The sequence below is a fragment of the Carettochelys insculpta genome, chromosome 9 (assembly GCF_033958435.1).
Source record: "Carettochelys insculpta isolate YL-2023 chromosome 9, ASM3395843v1, whole genome shotgun sequence".
In the NCBI taxonomy this organism is placed as follows: domain Eukaryota; kingdom Metazoa; phylum Chordata; order Testudines; family Carettochelyidae; genus Carettochelys; species Carettochelys insculpta.
This window is the reverse complement of record NC_134145.1, coordinates 3,719,673-3,737,815: the sequence shown is the minus strand read 5'-3', so window position 1 is coordinate 3,737,815 and position 18,143 is coordinate 3,719,673. Positions and strand designations below refer to the sequence as shown.

Below are 18,143 nucleotides of genomic sequence, written 5' to 3'. Positions count from 1 at the left end.
ATTAACATCTAGGAAACAGTCCTAAGCAATGGAAATCTGGTAGGAGCCTGGGGACCTGAAAGTAACTCTCATAGGTTGAGAGCAAACCCTAATATGAAGGTGTTGAGTGAGTAAATTCTTATCTCTGTGCATTGAGCCAACGGGTGTGCCAAATATATCAGATATCTTTTGTTTGAGACTGTCAAATGAGTGACGCCCATGCTTGCCATACATGCATACCATGTCTTAAACCTTTCCCTTCCTCTGCATCGGTCCTCTCTCTTATTGTCCTGGGCTCTGTGTCTCGGATCCATTCTCCTCCCTTAGTCAGTCCCAAGCAAAGGGTGTCAGAGTACTTGTTTGACCTTATAGGTATAAAGCAGCTCTGAAAGGGCTGAGGGGGAGAAGTTGGTTCTTCCTTGCTTGTTTTTCTTTTCTTCAAGAATTTAGGAATGTGACTGATGGCCATCTGTGGTGTTATGGGAGGGCCTCCTGTAAGCTCCTGCACTGAATCAAAAGGGGCAGGAGTGCTGAATTTTTAACAAAGACGCTTTTTTCCTAAATGCCCAGTAGACACTGGAGTTAAAAACAAAAATTTAGAAATGTGATTAAAACTTGTTTTTCCCCACCCTGTGAAGTGCTCAGCTTTCACCCTCTCTTGTTATGTTGTCCCCAACAGTAGGCAGAGCCTGGATTTCTATCTTTGTTTTGTTTTAATTGGAGAAAAAGCCTTTCATGTCTTCTTTATCCAATATGAAATACAGAACAGGGAGCAAGTCCCTTTTTTCCCCTTTCTGGGTGATCTTTAAGTTGCTTTTACCGCACGTTCTCTTCCCCCTTTCCTTTCCTTTCCTTTCCTTTCCTTTCCTTTCCTTTAGGGACTAATTAAGGTGTGTGCTCCCTGCCTGTTCATGTCAATTCATTTCAGAACTGTCTCTCCCCCCCCACCCCCCCGCCATAGCTTTGATGATGCATTTTGCCTGGTCTGTGGTACAAAAATAGCCCTATCTCTTGCCTGTGCATAGAAAAGCACATTTTTATTTAGATTTTTTCTTAGGGATAAAACATGGTTTGCTAACATGATTGTGCATTTTTTACCTCTGTCCACACAGGGAAGAGGAGAATTGTTTGGCCACAGCCAGTTTGCACAATCTTGCTTTAATCCTGGTTACGTGTTTTATTGTAGACAGGCTCTTTGCTGTACAGACATAAAGATACAGTAGGCGAGACGGTGGCTTAGGACCTGGCTGTAATTTAAGAAGCATGATGCCCTTATTAAGAAACTGGTCATTATTCTTCTGTAAGAAGGTACAAACAAGGATTTCAAAAGGTTAGGTGGAACAGGGATTCATTTATCTCTGCTGAGAATTTGGACCATGGCTTGTAGCTTGATTTGCTGCCTAGAATGAATAGAGTCACTACCCTCAAGAATTTGTAAGCTGGGGAGCTTGATCCTAACGATGTGAAAAATTAAACACAATTATGTGTTCAGGCTGTTTTTGGGGCTCCTTAGTTTTATAATTAATTTGAGAGGGAAGCTTCTGACGGGAGCTAATTTGATCCCTTGAATCAAAGTCTGCTGGGGGGAAGCTTTCAACAGCTGCATACTGATCTTATTTTGGTGGTGTCTGTCACTATGGCAGCTATTCAGATGCAAATAGGAAGAAAGCAAAGGGCGAAAAGTGAGGTTAAAATACAATTTGGCTGGGAAATAAAGAAGACCAAAAGGAAATTCTCCTGAGGCATTAATTTCTCCCATGAGTGGTGTGAGTTTTAAGAACTGGGCATAATATTATGCCAATATGTGGCTAAAAAGACCAGTGATGGGAAGAAAAAGAAAAGTTTGTGTCAAAATCATACCATTGCAGATACTCCTATGCTTTCAGGGTAAGGGAATAGTTTGTGGGTTCTGCCAAAGTTGTGTTGCATTCCGAACTCGTTGGCAAGTGGCATCCTCTTCCAGCTGGCTTTAGAACAGGTCCCCTGAGCTTTTTAGAAGTGGTTCTGTCACACGCCACCTCCTCCCCGCAGTCCACAGAGACTGACGTTTTGCCATCAGTGCATGTAGTGCTTGGACGAAGTCATCAACCTGTTGTTTCAATAGCATTACACTAGAGAGGAATTAACACAATAGATACATGAACAGTGGGTGTCCCTTGGAGTGGGTGTCCCTTTTAAACCAGCATGTGTCCTCAGCGCCCAAGTAGCAGAAGTCTTGAGCTGTGGTGTGCATAGCTTAGATTTTTCTTACATGCATTGTTAGTAACAAATAGAATATTAATTGCAAAGTCTTGACTGAAGTTCCTAATCCTCTCCTCGTCAGCAAATTGAGATATGAGAAAGGCAGAGAGATTTATGATGGAAAAGGAGGAGCTGGCTCTTAATAGCTCTTAAGCTATTAATTACCATGGATTTTTTTTAGTGCAAATTGAAGCTCTAATAAAGAGGGGAATGAAGTATCCATTAGCTCAATCAAGGTAGAGCGTTGCATGCTGGGACTTGGTGCCAAATGTGCAGACAGCTTCATATTAAAGATGCAGGTGGTTTCCAGGGCCATGTTCTAGAACTTCGTGAGCTGCTACTCTGTTTGCTAGGCTGAGTAAGGGTCTGGGACTGAGCATTAATGCAGATTCTTAGACTTGATGGGTTAATTGATGCTTATGTTCATGTATTTTGAAGTCTGGGGGCAAATTGACCAATTCCTCTTGTTGTCCTGGATTCCATTAAGATACCATTATAAAAAGGTTTATGTTTAATTTTCTACTTCAGTGGAGCAGCGTGACTTCATTGGAGTGGATGAGACAGGAAAGCGGTTGCTCTTCATGGCTAATGAAGCTGACTTGGATGAAGAACTTGTCATTAAGAGGTCCCTCCTTCAGAAGTAAGCTCTTTGGGGTCCTTTTAATGGAAATGTAGTCTGGAGAGGAGGAAAAAATTGGGGCTTGGGTTGATGGAGAAAGGCGAATTGGGTTAAGAAGAGGGGCAAAGGAACTTTTCCTGATGCATGCTAGGTGGTGCCCACAAATGGCAGTGTTAACGAGAAGCATTTTGCTGTTTTGCGCTTAGAGCCGGCTGGCGTCCTTGGTCGGTAAGAACAGAGGAATATCCTGAAAAAGAACAGGGGAGGAGAAGGGGCTGAGTGAAAGAGCCATTCCTTAAGAAAAGCTGGTGTGGCTAAATTTAGATGTAATTTAAATTCAGTACTTTGTAATGAATCCCTTCATGTAAATTAAAAAAAAATTGTCTCACTGATTATCCACAGAGGGCACAGAATTATTACAGTTGGCTCCCGACTGACATGCTTGCTGTTAGGTTGAGTTCTGTGACTTAGATTATTAATGAACCAACACTGGTAGTTTTCTGTGGGGCTAAGAAAGTATATTGCAGCTTTTGTTCTCTGCAGCTTTTCCACATATTTTTGTCGTTGTATTTACAGGCGTTTATGATACGGCAGCTAAGCAGTGGCTGTAACATATGTGATTTCAGTTGACCCTATGATTGATTTTACAGATTTATCTTGCAGTAGACTTTTACTCTGTTAGTTCACTTAAATTAACTTCTTGCATGAGAATTACTCAGTATTCATCTTTGTAGACCTCAGGGACATCAATTCAAGCTCTTTGCCTTTAGCAAATTTTTCACAAGTGCCACTGATTGGAATGTAACAGTGGTATTGGTGATGTGCAAGCTGGGTTGGCCTCTACGTATCTGTCTTCCTGTGCTGTGCAGGTGGAAGAAAAGGAATAAAAACTTACTTTCGTTACTCTGGTTAGCACACGTGACTACAAGTGTATAGCGAGAAGATCTGCTAAGAGAAGACCATCATTGTTTTGGAGAAAACCGGGTTTTAAGCTTCACAGCACTCCGCTGGGGTAGTTGGAAGTAAATGTAGCGTATGCTGCTTGGAATGAACAAGTGGCCAATACCTTGGTTCCATGCCCCATACTGTAGAGGGCACTTCCGGCCACCTGGCATTCTGGACCACCATTCTGAAGTTAGGGTTCAGTCAGTACTCACTCAGAGGGGACAGCACTGTATATTGAATAACCAGCGTCACTCTGTTGTGTTGTCTGCACTACTCCACAGTGGCCAACCGTGTTTTGTGTATTCTTCCCTCTTTGAGAAATTTTAAATCAAACAGCGTAGTTAGGAAGAGACTTTTCCTTACATTTCCCAGGGATGTAATTCAAGGTGGGTAGCCGCAGAAGGAACTCTGAGACAAAATGCTGTCAGCTAATGATGTTAATCACTGTGTTGTCTAGACCTGCTCTGAAGCTAACTTGCTCAAAGCTTGACTTTCTTCGTGGAGAAACAAGCACACATTTAAATAAAATACCTTTTGAAGCCTCTTGTGAACCTCACAGTAAAGCAGGAAAAGGGTCTGTATCCAAACTTAATTCCCTTTGTAGGTCACCCTCCTCAGCGAGGCTCTATTGTGTGGATCACGTCTTGTTCTTTGGACTTTTCTTGGTCTCGTGTTGAAAGAAGAATTTCCAGGCACATTTCATTCTTCTAGAAAATGAAATAGATTTCTTTCTCCAAGACTTTGGAAAGTCATGGTGCCCTTGTTGCGTGGTTGTCATATAAAAAGAAAAAAACCCAACACAAAACAGCTTAAAAACCCTCAAGGAGAATGCTCTCAGTACTGAGTTTGCTTTTCATTTCTGGTTTGTGTTTGGGAGGGAAGAAAGGAGGGTGAATTTTCTTTTACACTGTTGCGCCAGGAGAAGTTGTTAGAACCTCATTAACTTCTTCCTGTTCCACCCAGGGCAAAAATCTAGATCTGCGGCAAGAACTGGACAAAGGAACTTGGCATCCCCCTGTTGCAGGTGGGAAGATCCTCTACCAAAACAGCCAAAGCTGTAGAATTCTTATTCAAAAGAAAACAAATCAAAATATCCCAGAAACTCCTTTGTTCAACCTTCTGTCTTTTCCCTAGCTCTTGATTTCAAGCCATTTGTTGCCGTGAAAGGGCAACGGGAAAGGAGGACATGCAGGCTCTCCCAAATACCTGTTTTGTTAAATGTTCATTGGCTGCTGATCCAGAGGGGTTCAACTGTAACTACAATGCTGCAGAATGAAACATTTTTGAGGAGAAGCAAAAGTTGACCAAGTGACTTAGTTTACTCCCTGATGTTCTGCTGTTCCGTCTGGCATATGCTTTCTTGGGAGCAGTGTTCACTTTCTTATAGCTGCAGGTAGTCATTGTTATTCACAAAGTTAAGCTGTGCTTCCATGATTCTAGATGATTCTAAATGGTGGTTCTTCAACTGTGAAAACATCAAGCCACATTTTGACAAAGCATCTTGTTTGCCTGTTTCTAGTATCCCCAATCTCTTGAACAATACTTCCCATCAGAAGCAAACACAAGGCAGGGTCAGGTAACCGTGTTCTGCCCTGTTTGTAGATAAGTGACAAAACGTCAGGGTGGGGTAGGTAAGCAGATTTGTTGAGAGCACCTACAGAGAGCAATGCTGATAGGGAGGGAATTTTTAAGGAGGTGATTTCCTGCTTGGGTAATAGGGCCTTACAGAAACAAACTCTGTGGGCCCTTCACTAGGTGAATTGTGGTAAATAGCTGAGAAATGAGGCATAAGGACGAAGGAAATACTGTGGAGAAGCCTGATTCAGCAGGTCCATCTCTGTGACTTGGGGCTTTGCAGACCACAGGATTGAGAACATAATGAGAATTCCATGGGCTTTTTTTCCCCCCTTCAAAAGAGGAAGCTGCTGCATTTGTTTTCAGAGAGATTACTAGGGACAGGGAATTGTTTGCCCCACCATCGACATTTATGGTCACACAAAGTAAGACAGTAAAAGACACCTGTTGGAGCAGGTCTAAATTTAGAGCATTTCCTTTTGTTTCAGTATGAGCCATCCCTAATAAACCATCTGTCTTCGTGGGTGTTCCATCTGTGCAAGGCTATGGGCTGTGATTCTCCTAGAGGATATGCTAATAAATCACCAAGACAGTCTCAGCTACTCATTACCTCATGTGCTTCAGACAGAAAAGAATACCTCCTATGTAAATGTGTGTAGTAATTACGGGACTAACTCTGGAGTGAAACTTCAGGCTTGTTTCTAAGGTCTTTTTATTTTAAATGCAAAAGGTGTCAGGGGAGGTGGCATCAGAGAACTTTTGTCTTCCCTTCCCCCACACATTGTGAGGCTACAGATTAATGGCGTAGCCTCACTTTAAAGACCTGCTAATAGGAAAAAGTTGATTCTGCGCCAGGTGCCTAACGGGAGTCCCGAAAGAGCACTGGTACATGTTGTTTCTCTTGTACTGCCACAAGATCCCACCTGCTTTCTGCTAATTAGTTTTAAATCAGGGGGTCTTGTAGGCTTGTTAGTCACTGTTTCTGATGAAACGGGTCTGTACCCACGAAAGCTGATGCTCCAAAATATGTCAGTCTATAAGGTGCCACAGGACTTCTTGTTGTTTTTGACTCTTTCTGGTGTGAGTAGCTGTGCTCCAGTCAGGACGTAATCTTTGTGAAACATTCCATGACGCTATCGGAGAGGGAGCTGTGTTAGTCTGTAGCTTCAAGAACAACAAGAAGTCTTGTGGCACCTTATAGACTAACAGATATTTTGGAGCATGAGCTTTCGTGGGCAAAGAGCTGCTTCGTCAGATGCATGAGTTAGCATTACTTGCTGATCTGCCTTTTATCCTCAAAGTTAACACCATGAGAGAGAGAGAGAGAGATACACAAACATAGTGACTCCTGTTGGGTATGATGTGACTCCTGTTAGGTAAAATGTGTTACATTACTTTGTCACTGTTGGTTCTCATGTGTTGGTAAAATTGGAAGGCTTCAGGGTTAAAATTTTCTTTAAAAAAGTCTATTTGCAAACATTGTGGAAAGCAGTTTAATGGTATGGTTCTGCTCTGAAAATTGCTTTTTAAGAACAATGGGCAAGTTGATATTTGTCTTTTCAGGAACTTTAGATTTCTGCAGTTTTTAAATCAGATTTTTCTATAACTGACATCCAAAAATCAAACAGGTTTGTTTCTTCTCATGCCCCACGGACAAGGAATGTTTTCTGATTTGAAATCAGTTTTTCATGATCCTGTTGGTGATGCATGAGCTCAAAAGAATCCTTCTCCCTTTCTCAGAACCGCACTTGCTCCTTAGTGCTAACAGCAGTTGAAGTGTGGTGATGTTTTTGCTGGGAAAGTAAAGAGAACAGGCTTTGAATTAAATCAGGAGACCAGGTCTACAGAATGAAAAGCTGCTATTTTTACATACTAAATTTTCAGAATGACATATTAAAAACCTTGGTATGGCTTTAATCACATTGCTTTACAAATGACTATGTTGCTGAATAGTTCAACAGAATATTGGCAGATTAGCTCCTGTATCATCCACTGGTAGGGAACTGATGTTCTCAAGGGGACTTTCTGTAGCTTGTCCTTGCCTGTTGAGACATTTCTCAGTTCATTAAGTATAACTGCCATCAGTGAGAAGACATTTTTTGCATCAAGTCTGCATTTTTATTATACTTTTAAACTTGCTTAACTTTAGTTTGCTCTTTGCTGAAAATATACTGGGGATGGTTATCGTCTCCAGCTTCACTGACTGACATATTTTTGTATTACAGGAGCCCAGTAAAAATAATTGGGAAACATGACATTTTTCCCTTTAGCTCTGTACTCTTTTCTTTTGCGTTTCTACTGCAAACACATATATACACCAAAAGTCTTTTAGTGACTGTTGAGCTCCGTGTTTTGGAGAATACATGTATGTTATTGACTGATATAGATATAGGTGTGTTTTGGAAATACCCTTCCTTTATTTCTGAAACAAGGCGCATGCCTGCTGCCAGGTAGCTGAATTGCAGACAGATATAAATAGTGTTCAGGGATTTAAGTATGGAATCTGGAAATATTTGCATTTATAATGTGCAGCTAGAAGAAAGCTTGACGATTAATTTCATTTTATTATGTGATTACAACTAGCATCCTAAATAATGCCAGACCAAAAAAGAGAGATTTGGTTTTTGGTTTCTCGTTGTTACTGAATTTGTGCTGAACTGTCATTGGTCCATGTAATGGTGAATATCTCTTAGTTTTAAACCAGCATTTGTTTTATTAGTTAGGGTTTCCAGAAGAGCAAGGAATTGTGTTGCTTAGACATTTTAGAAGGCACGTGCCGAGTCATATGTATTGTGTGAGCATATCCCATTAGCGTCTAAACAACACTTACACTGATTCCAGTCATTACTCCACCAGGGGTCTGATCTAGTTTTCAAACTTCAATATTTAGTTTATTTTAAACGAAGCTCTTGAAATCTTAAAATGTTCAGTACTGTGTCTGCTGCCTTCAGTAAAGGAATGAGTTAGAGTATTTCACGGGTTAAATGGGAAGCTTCCCCATCTTTCCTGTTGGTTTTTATGGTATATTAACTCTAATCCATGCAGCTGCTCCTATGAACACTTTGAGAAAAGACACAAAAATGTTAAATGTTTTCTCTTTGGGCTTATATTTTGATGCACAGAGTATATTTGGTGTTGTGGAACAAAGCAACTGCTGAAATCTGGGGATCTCAGTTTGTGGACTACGTTCCTGAAATAAGTAGTAAGTAATAGAGGCACGCAAGCATTATTGTGCTTTTGGGATGGTACACAGCACGGAGTCAAAGGTCAGAGGTGTTATCTATACCTGTCCGAATGCTGTCAGATTCTCCGTTACCACATGGTAGACGTGTTACTCATCAGTGAATTATGGAACTCCATGATGCAGATCAGACAGGAATGCAGGGGAAGAAAAAAAAAACCACCTAATTTAAAGTAAAACAAGGGTAAAATGAGGCATATAAAACTCTCGAGTTAAAATGTCCAGTTCTCCTTGGTGCTGAGGTCCTGAGTCCTAAACGTGGCTAGAATTCAGGCTTGTAGTTATCTTACTAGTCTGTATCTTTTTTTTTAAATTCCCTAACGTCATGCCTAACAGAAGGGTTTTCAACTGGCATGGCAGGAGGGAAATACCTGTGAAATTTTTGCAAAGCACCATTCATCTATCACACATTAAGAAAGAGAGTTCTTTAGGGTCAAGCTTTCTTAAGTGTAGTCACTGATCTCAGATACAGTGGAACTCAGGGATACAGAATAGGGATCTTGTGTTAAAATTAGCAAACATTTAATTGAAGAAACTGCCAACAGCTACACCTACTGTGTTGTCTGTTGGGGCTCTAGCCCGTGAATGGTTTGTTCTTAACAGTGCAAAACCTAGACCCCAAAAATCCACAATGGCAAGGATCAGAGTACACAGTTAGCTTGTGTGAAGTTAGCTATGTGTGTCTGAGGCACTTACAAAGTGCACATTCTGTTTTATTTACGGTAATGATGTGTCTTTTGAAATGAGTCCACCCATTCAGGCTAACATGCTCAATTCCCTGTTGAATAGCCATTGTGTCATTTGCCCAAAACAGAACTATGCCGGCAGTATCTGGCATTGCATGAGAAATGAAGAAAATAGCAGATTTTTCCCCTTCTCTTGCTAAGATTTGCCCCCTGCAGGAGATCTGCCAGTGGATGGAGTAAAAAACACTGATCTTTTTCTAAAGACAGCATGTCCGCTGCATTTTTGTCTTGTCTGGAAAATTCCCCATGCCTTCAGATACTTCTCCTGTTTAGTTTCAGAGAGGTAGCCATGTTAGTCTGTATCTTCGAGAACATCAAGAAGTCCTGTGGCACCTTATAGACTAACAAGTATTTTGGAGCATAAGCTTTCTTTGGCAAAGACCTGTTTCATCAGATGATGCATCACTCATGCTTATGCTCCAAAATATCTGTTAGTCTATAAGGTGCCACAGGACTTCTTGTTGTTCTGCTGTTTACAAGCTTAGATGGAGGTTCCTTTTTAGGTCACACATTCTCTTCTTAAATGGTCCAGGAGGTCTCTTTTCGATGGTATGAGGCATTTCCCAGTGGCAGAATCAGAAGTGCTTCATCTCAGTGTATTTGTGCTTTTGCCCAGCTGGCGTTCAAGAGATGGTCACAATCTGGGTCTCCTAAATGGCAATGCAGAGCACTGTGCCATCCATGATTGGGCATTTCAAGCCTAACTTACATACATTGAAACCTTGGACAATAATATCCGCTAGTATTTTGCTGACTGGTCATCTTGAAATTCTTTCCTCAGGAAGAAATCCAGGTTGTCGAGTTGAGAGCAGTGAGAGCTGGGGGGTGGGTGGCACTTCCGAAAATCTAACCAGTTATTTAGTTGCCTAAATAAGCATTTAGGAGCCTAAGTTTAGTTACCCAAATCTAAAACTGTAGCTGATGGGCCTTAATAAACTCCAGCATTTGGATCCAAAACAGTGAAAAGCAAGAGAGAGTCAGAGTTCCAGTTACGCTCATCCTTTTGTGTCCTGCATCAAACTCTCTGAGCAGTGAGTGAATCTGACTACACTGTGAAGCTCTGTTTTTCAGACGGCCCTTTGAATCCTCTTGCCTTACTAGCCCTGCGTCATAGAATTAGATATTTCAGAGACTTGACGTATTTGCATTATGTGTTCTTCACTTCTCTCCACCTCCATGTCAGTAGTGACTGTGGGTCACTGGGAACAAAGGGGGAAGGAGTCGGGGGCACAGGTGCTGTTCTCATCTCTCCTCCCAGTTGAGGATAATGGCCCAGGTGCATTCTGCAGATTGATGCAGGGCAGTGCAGGGGGGGTCTGACAGAGGCCTGTAAAATCCTGAATGGTGTGGAAAAAGTGAATGGGGAAGTGTTATTCTCCTTTTCACACAATACAGGCGGGTCACATGATGACGTTAGGCGGGTGCAGGGTTATACGGACAAGAAGAAGATTGTTTTCCAGCAACAGAGGTTGAACGTCCCTGGTCCTGTGTTCCCAGGACCTGACCTTTCGTGAACCAGGGAACTTGCTGGACCAGGGGAAGCCCTTCCGCTGACTTCCCTGCCTTCCTCTGACAGCTCCATTTGCCTCCAGGGTCCTTGCGTTCTCCTGGCTGCCTGGTCCACCCAGGCTTCTGGCCTCAGCCCTCTGGTTTGTCCCCATGAGTGTTTCCATGGGGTCTCCAATGGTGATGCTGGATTAAGGGTGTTGACCAGCAAGGCAAGTCTGGGTTAGGGAGGTTCAACCAGTAACTTGGGGAGGTCATTGCCCTTGGATGGAGTGATGACCATAAGTATCAAAGGTTCAGAAAAGAACCAGATACATCCATGTGGATTGGTCTCACAATGGCCAACATGATCAGGGCCATAACCTCTTCCTCAGAGTGACCCTGAGCCTCCTTCTGACTTTCTAAACCTGTGAATGGAAGATGTGACTGGGTCACCCCACGATTGCCCTGTTCTCTGCACGCTAATTGAAGTTCTGGAATGACTCACTGTTGAAGACAGGACACGGGACAGGATGGGCCATGCCTGGCCCACTGTGGCAGCTCCTAAGTGCTAATGGCCCCAGGTGCTGGGGAAGGGCAAACACGGGACTGCTGTTTTAAAGGCAACAGAGGTGACCTGGGAAAATATACACAAAGCAGCCTGACATGGAGAGCTAGAGAGACACTGGAGCAAACTGTTCAACAATGAAGGATGAAAGAGAGGGTGAGGAACTGGCCTGCTGCCCAAATCTGGCCTGCCGCTTGCTGTGAGCAGCCTGCGCGGAACGTGAGGGTAGTGAGCTGAATGTCTTTTCTGTCTGTCAGTTGGGGGCCACATCGGTGATGATTTTAGTTTCTTTCTATTTCGCTTCTCACTTGCACGTGTCCCCCAGCTGATTTTTCTAGGGTTCAGTGGCCGCCGACCCAAAATCAGTTCCTCACCCCCTGCATAATGGGACAATCAGTAATAGTCAACGTGGATTGTCTCGAACAGATCAGGCCGAATCAGGCTTATTCCCTCCTTCAGGAGGGATCACTGGCCCAGTGGATAAGGGGGAGCAGATCTTGATTTCAGGAAGGCTTTTGGTGCAGTTCCACGTGATAGTCTCATGAGCGAGCTAGAGAAATAGGGCCCAGATGCAATTACCGTCAGATGGTTGAAAGACCGCTCAGAACAGTTACCAAGGCTCGTTGTCAAACAGGGTGGGGGTCTGTAGTGGGGCCTGCAGGGGTCAGTCTTGGGTCTGGTACTTGTCAACACTTTTAGTAATGACTTGGGCAACGGCAGCGGTGACCTCTGGGGAGGGATGTGAGGGGGGCACTGGTCACATGAACCCACCCCCAGGCCATCCCTAGCTTAGGGGAGGGCCCCACCTCTTCCCCCAAGTCCCCTTCTTACTGGTGATGTGTCCCAGGGGAAAGTGGGGCGCCTGGCTCCAGCAGCAGGAGTCCAGCCACCCTGCGCTCCCCAGCAGCAGTGGCAAGAAGAGCGACTGGGCCATGTTGCTCTGTGTCCTGCCCCCAGTGCGTGCGTGTGTGCATGGGGGAGGAGGGAGCAGTGTTCCTGCTTGCTTTCTCCATCCATGTGCGGAATGCATTTTGTGATGTGCACTGAGGCCCCACAATGCCCCCTAAAGCTGGAGGCCAGGAGCCATTGATGAACTAGACTCTGCCCACCAACTGGTTGCCCCTTACCTATCCCCCAGGGTGTTTGGGGGTGGAGAGCACATGACCCTTCATAGGCCCCCTCCCACACATCCCCCCTGGCTAATGGAGTGCAGAAACTGCTTATAATTGCAGATGACACCAGTCTCTGCAAGCCTTTTGTCAGACTGGATCAGAATTCAGAATGACTTGGATAAATGGGAAAACTTGGTCTGAAATTAACCAGAAGAAATTTCATAAAGTGCAAAATCCGACACACAGTAAGGAAAACTCAAAGGCACCACTACAGCTGTGTTGCTGGAAATGATCTGGGCGTTCCAGTGGATCACAAATTCGTCAGTAATGTGAGGTGGTTGTGAAAATGGTTAATATATTTCAGGGGTTTATTAACTAGCATGTCCCATGAAAGACGTAGGAGGCAATTGCTGGGCTCTGCTCAGCACTGGCAAGGCCTCACTCGGGAGTAGTGCATCTCATTAAGACATCTCATTTTCAGAAGGATGTGCGCGAACTGGACTGAGTGCGGAGGAGAGCAACAAAACAAGCCATATGTGAGAAATGTGGCCCCAGAGGAATGGGTAGAACAGACGGGCATGGTTTGTCTTACCAAAGAAAACTGAGGGGTTCCTGCAAAGCCTTCAAATATCTGAAGGGCTGTTAGAGAGAGGGTGGCAATCAGCAGTTCTTCATGTCTGCTTAAGTCAGGACAAGTAGTAATAGGCTTAGTCTGCAGCAAGGGAGATTGCACTTAGGTATTAGGAAGAGCCTTTCTAACTAGAAGGGTACTGAAGCTCTGGGAGAGGCGTCCGAGAGAAGCTGTGAAATCCCATCATTGGAGGTTTATAAGACCAGTTTAACAAACGCCTTCTAGGGATGATTTAGGTTTATGTGGTCCTGCCTCAGCCCAGGGGCCTGAACTCGACTCTCCCTGCCAGCCCTACATTTGCATGATTTGATTTCTGTTCTGAGCATCAGTCCTTCCCATGGTATTAATGCAAGATTCATGGAGCTGGATTTATGTCTTCTGTGAAGTGAACTGCAGCATTGCTGACAATGTTCCTGAGCTTTGCTCTGTTGTGCTGTTGAGTCTCAGCCGGGTAGAACCAAGGCCTGCGGTGCCAGACAGTTCAAGTAGCCTAGAGAAAAAAGGCTGCTTTCTGGTTGTCCTGCTATTAGAGTTCTCTGCAGGGAAGGTCCTTCAGCCGGGGTGATTTTCAGAGGGGCCCAATTTCCATTCTTGCTGGAGAATGTGTTAGGGATGTGTGCTGAGAATGGCAGCGGTGGGGCAGGCAACAGGCAGAATGGGTAAACGCACCCCCCACACACTATGAGCCTTTTCCTCTTCTGTCCATCTTTGCTTTGAAGAACACTTACAAATATTGTTCCTCAGGTAGGTCTCCTTCCACCGGTCCTGTTTTAGCATCTGTCCAAGTGCCGCCTTCCCAGGCCAAACAGCTGTTCCAGAGCTCAGCTTTTCAAGCAGGAGGCGGTGGATGAGCCCCTGGTTAGCAGCACCCAGAGGCTATTGAAAGAATAACAGATTCCCACATTCAACTTCCTTCTTCATACCCACACTGCCAGGCCTGTGGGGCCACTGTCCAGTCACATCATTGTGTTTTCAGCTTACTTGTTTCTTCCTCCTCTCCCCTCCGAGACATAAAATCCTTCTGGAGTGACTGATTTATGGAATTGTGAATGGAGCCCTGTAGATCACATGCTTCTGGGCGAAGACCTGTTACGTCTTTGTACTGAGGGTGCAACTCCAGGACTCAGTCACTACATCTGGGATGTCTTTGGTATCTTCCCACGTCAAAAACTGTCTCTATCTCAAGTCTAATGGCTGTAACTTAACACATTTCTGCCTTAAAACAAAAACTGGTGCAAAAGCTCCAGTGACGTAGCTTCAGAATGCAGTTTAAAAAGCGCCATTTCACTGTGGCAGCAGAGATTTGAACTGTTTAGGTTTTGATGAGTTTCCCTGCACCATTGGACTTGACCTAGAAGAAAAAGGGGAAGGCAGGCACAAGAACAGCGAGAGGGCTGTGAGCGCCAGCATGCTGCTTGGAAGCCTCACTGACCTCTTAATCTTTTCTTATCTCTGGTGCTGCAGGAAGGTTGTCTGATCTCAGGTCAAAACATTAGCGTCCCGGGGCTCCGTTCCATCCTTTGTGGAGAAATGCAGGAGCTAATCTCTTGATTTATTGTAGGCACTGGGATGAAAACCTCCTGCTTTTCTGTTTCCCCTGGGATTGTGCTCTGGTGTCTGAGAGAGTGAAACTCACGGGGTGGAATGATGTAACGGCCCTAGCCTCTCTCTTAGGAAGGTTAGACTTGTGGCCCTACTAGCAGACAATGAGCAGTGAACTCTGGGTTCTTTCTGACTTCTTTTGGCAGATTCGGAGAGTGTCACTTCACCACTGTCTGCCTCAGTTTCCCCATCGTTAAAATGCAGATACTCATCAGAGTATCAAGGCTTAATTCGTAGGTGTGTAAACTCCTTACGTGCAAAATTCCATGTAACAGTCGGCCCCAAGCTGTGGGGAGTGTCTACTTAGGGGTCTGCAGAGGAGTGTTTGCAGGGGCAGGGAGCATCCCCCAGTTCCACTGCACCCCCAGCTCCTCTCTGTCACCTGCTCTGCTCCCAGCCACAGCTCTGCTCCACCTCCTCCTCCTTTCCCTCTCTACCCCCAGCTCTGCTGCCGAAGAAGTTGGCTGTGCAGTGCTGGGAGGGGAGTGGACGGATTCCAAGAGGGCAGGGAGCACGACGGAGACGTTTGGGCACCACTGCTGTGCAAGCAAACAGTCGCGTTGTTACAGGCTGGCTGCTCTCACGAATCCAAACCGTCAGTGCTCAAACTGAACCACCCAGGTGCAGCTGCTCGGGCATTTCCCATTTGTGTGCGAGATGACTGAAGAGTTCCATGGAAACCCGGCTTTTCAGTCTTTGTCTTTATCAGACCTCTGATAGCATTTACATCTCTTATAGGGCTGAGTACATACTGTAGTGTTCCTCATGGTCACACATGCCATTACTGCAGTGTGTTTAATTTCCTCTCGGATTGGTTTCTTATTTTCCAAATGTTCGCAAGAAAACATCAAAGATGTGGAGTGAAAAATAAAATAAAATTCCTGGCAAAACCCTTGGCTTTGCGCAAGACTTGTTACCCCCGGTGTTTCGTTTCCGGCTACTCGTAGGTAGGTTGAGCCAAAGGAGGCTGTTTAAGGGGACCTGCGCTCCTTGGGGCAGGGCCTGGCTCTTGGCTGTACAGCTGCAAGGCCTTGGGTTGGACGCTGCTGCGCTGCAGCTGTGAAATAATAACAGCCCTCCATCGTTTCTCTCACTTGGATTCATTCACTTTCCGTATTAAATGAATTAGCCAGAGACTGACATGGTTGCTGGTGAAATCAGTCAAAGCTGCTTCTCAGGCACGTTGCTTCTAACCAGTGATCTGAAAATCCTGCAAGTAGCTCCCCTCCACCTGGTCTTGGTTTTTTATTCTCTTCTGTCTTGGTCGATGGGGCTGTTGTGCCAGCTTCTTGCAGGGCTTATTAATGAATGTTCTGTAGGAAGTGCCAGGCTGGGAACACAAGTGGATTTGCTGAATCATGGCCTTATGAAAGGTCAGCTTCCTTAGTGAAGCTATAACAAATACACCATGGAGGAGAGAGCCATACATGGAAGAAACACTCAACCTGGGGGCTGGGGTAGAACTGGGAGTAGCGCGAGGGAAGGAGGCTCCTTGCTGGTGGCTTCTTTTTTCCTTGCATTCTAAAGTCAGAAGAGAGCTGTTCTTATGCATCTGACCTTCTGCAGAGCACAGGCCATCGACGCCTGGTGCAAGGTCAGTAACTCGTGGCTGAATAACGTACATTTGAGGATAGCATCCAATCTGGATTTAAAGATAGCCGGCCATGTCTTTGAACACCAAATCTGCTCCCTCGCTGCCGCCATGCTGGGCTCCTCTGCTGGGGCAGAGGCATTTGCCTACCGGCCCCGAGGCAGAGCTGCCCCAGAACCGCCACAGGTAGGACACAGAGGTCCCTTCCCTGGCCCCCACCCAGCCTAACTTGGACTTCACCCAGCTGGTGACAGGATCCCCTCCCCTGGCTGTGCTTGTTGAAGCTGCTGTGGTGGTGGAGACCTGTCCCCTAGCTGCTTTGCTGAGAGGGGTCGGGGAGTCGTCTCTCCTCCGGGTAGCCAGAACATCAAATCCTTCATCCCTATCCCCATCCCCACCCCAGAATCCTCCAACCAGAGTGCACACCCTGCACCCCAATCCTTTGACCCGTTCTTGACCACTCTGCCCTCTATTTTTACCATCCACATGTGGAATAAATTTTAGGTGCCCCAAGGCATGTACAGATGTGCACCACCAAAAGAAACACGCAGCCAGCTGTGGGCACTCTGCTAATCAGCTGGGCGGCATTTGACTCTCTCCTGGGCGGCTGCCCCGTGCACCACAACCTCTCCTCCCCATCCCCACCTCACAGCCTGCACCTTCATCTGGAGCCCTCACTCTTCTGTACGTGAAACCCTTGGTCCCACCCCTGCCATGCACAGCACATGTGCAGAAGGAGTTCTTTGCTGTGTGGTGCCTCAGTCCTGTATTGGTGCATATAACAAAAGTCATTCCGCATATGGACACAGAAATTAGAGGGAACACTGCACAAGGGGAACACTGCCATTGTGGAGAAGCTAAATGAATTCCTTGCATTGCTGTTTGCAGAAGATGTGAGGGAGATTTCCAGACCTGATCCATTCTTAATCGGTGGCATATCTGAAGAAGCGCCCCAGACTGAGGTGGCAGTAGAGGGGGTTTTGGAACAAATTGGTAATGAAATAGCAGTAATACACCATGACCAGAGGGTATTCACCCAAGAGTTCTGAAGAAATTCAGGTAGGAGATTGCATAATTAACTGTGGTATCGAGACCAACCAGAAGTCCTGTGGCACCTTATAAACTAACACATATTTTGGAGCATAAGCTTTCGTGGGCAAAGACCCGCTTCATCAAATGCATCTGATGAAGCGGGTCTTTGCCCGTGAAAGCTTATGCTCCAAAATATCTGTTAGTCTATAAGGTGCCACATGACTTCTTGTTGGTCTTAAAGCTACAGACTAACACAGCTACCTCTCTGATAACTGTGGTATATAACCAGTTATTTAAATCACTCTGTCAGATGACTAGAGGATAGCTAACGTATTGCTGATTTTCTTTAAAATGGCTCTAGAGGTACTTCTGGCGATTACAAGCCTGGAAGCTGAACTTTAATAGCATCGTCAGTGATGGAAACTATAGTAAGGAACAGAATGATCAGACACGTGGGCTATGTATATACTAGAAGTATCTGTCTGTTGTTGAAAGAGATGTTCCAATAAACTTCTGTCCACAGATCACATCTACACATTACAGCGGATTGATCTTTTCATCCTTTGTGTCAACAAAAGGGCCCTCCTGAGCATATATGTGGCTTTTTTGTTGACAGTTTCTGTTGACAAAACACATTTCGTGTGTACATGCTTCATGAGTTATGTTGACAAAACTCCCTAGCACAGATGTAGCCTGGAGAATAATCAACATGGCTTTTGTAAAAGGAAATCATGCCTTGCCAATCTATTAGAATTCATTGAGGATGCTCAACAAAC

The 18,143-nt window shown here is 45.0% G+C and overlaps 1 protein-coding gene across 2 annotated transcripts in view; it reads left to right on the top strand.

The window, feature by feature from the left end:
* EIF2B3 (eukaryotic translation initiation factor 2B subunit gamma) overlaps positions 1 to 18,143 on the top strand; it is a 133,472-nt gene that overhangs the window by 35,819 nt on the left and 79,510 nt on the right. For both annotated transcript variants that reach the window (XR_012646633.1, XM_075003285.1), the window contains exon 5: positions 2,749 to 2,860. Coding sequence is in view for 1 of the 2 variants with exons in the window: in XM_075003285.1 (XP_074859386.1) it covers positions 2,749 to 2,860 (112 nt within the window). In the remaining variant the exon portion in view is untranslated. The remainder of the gene's footprint in view (positions 1 to 2,748; positions 2,861 to 18,143) is intronic.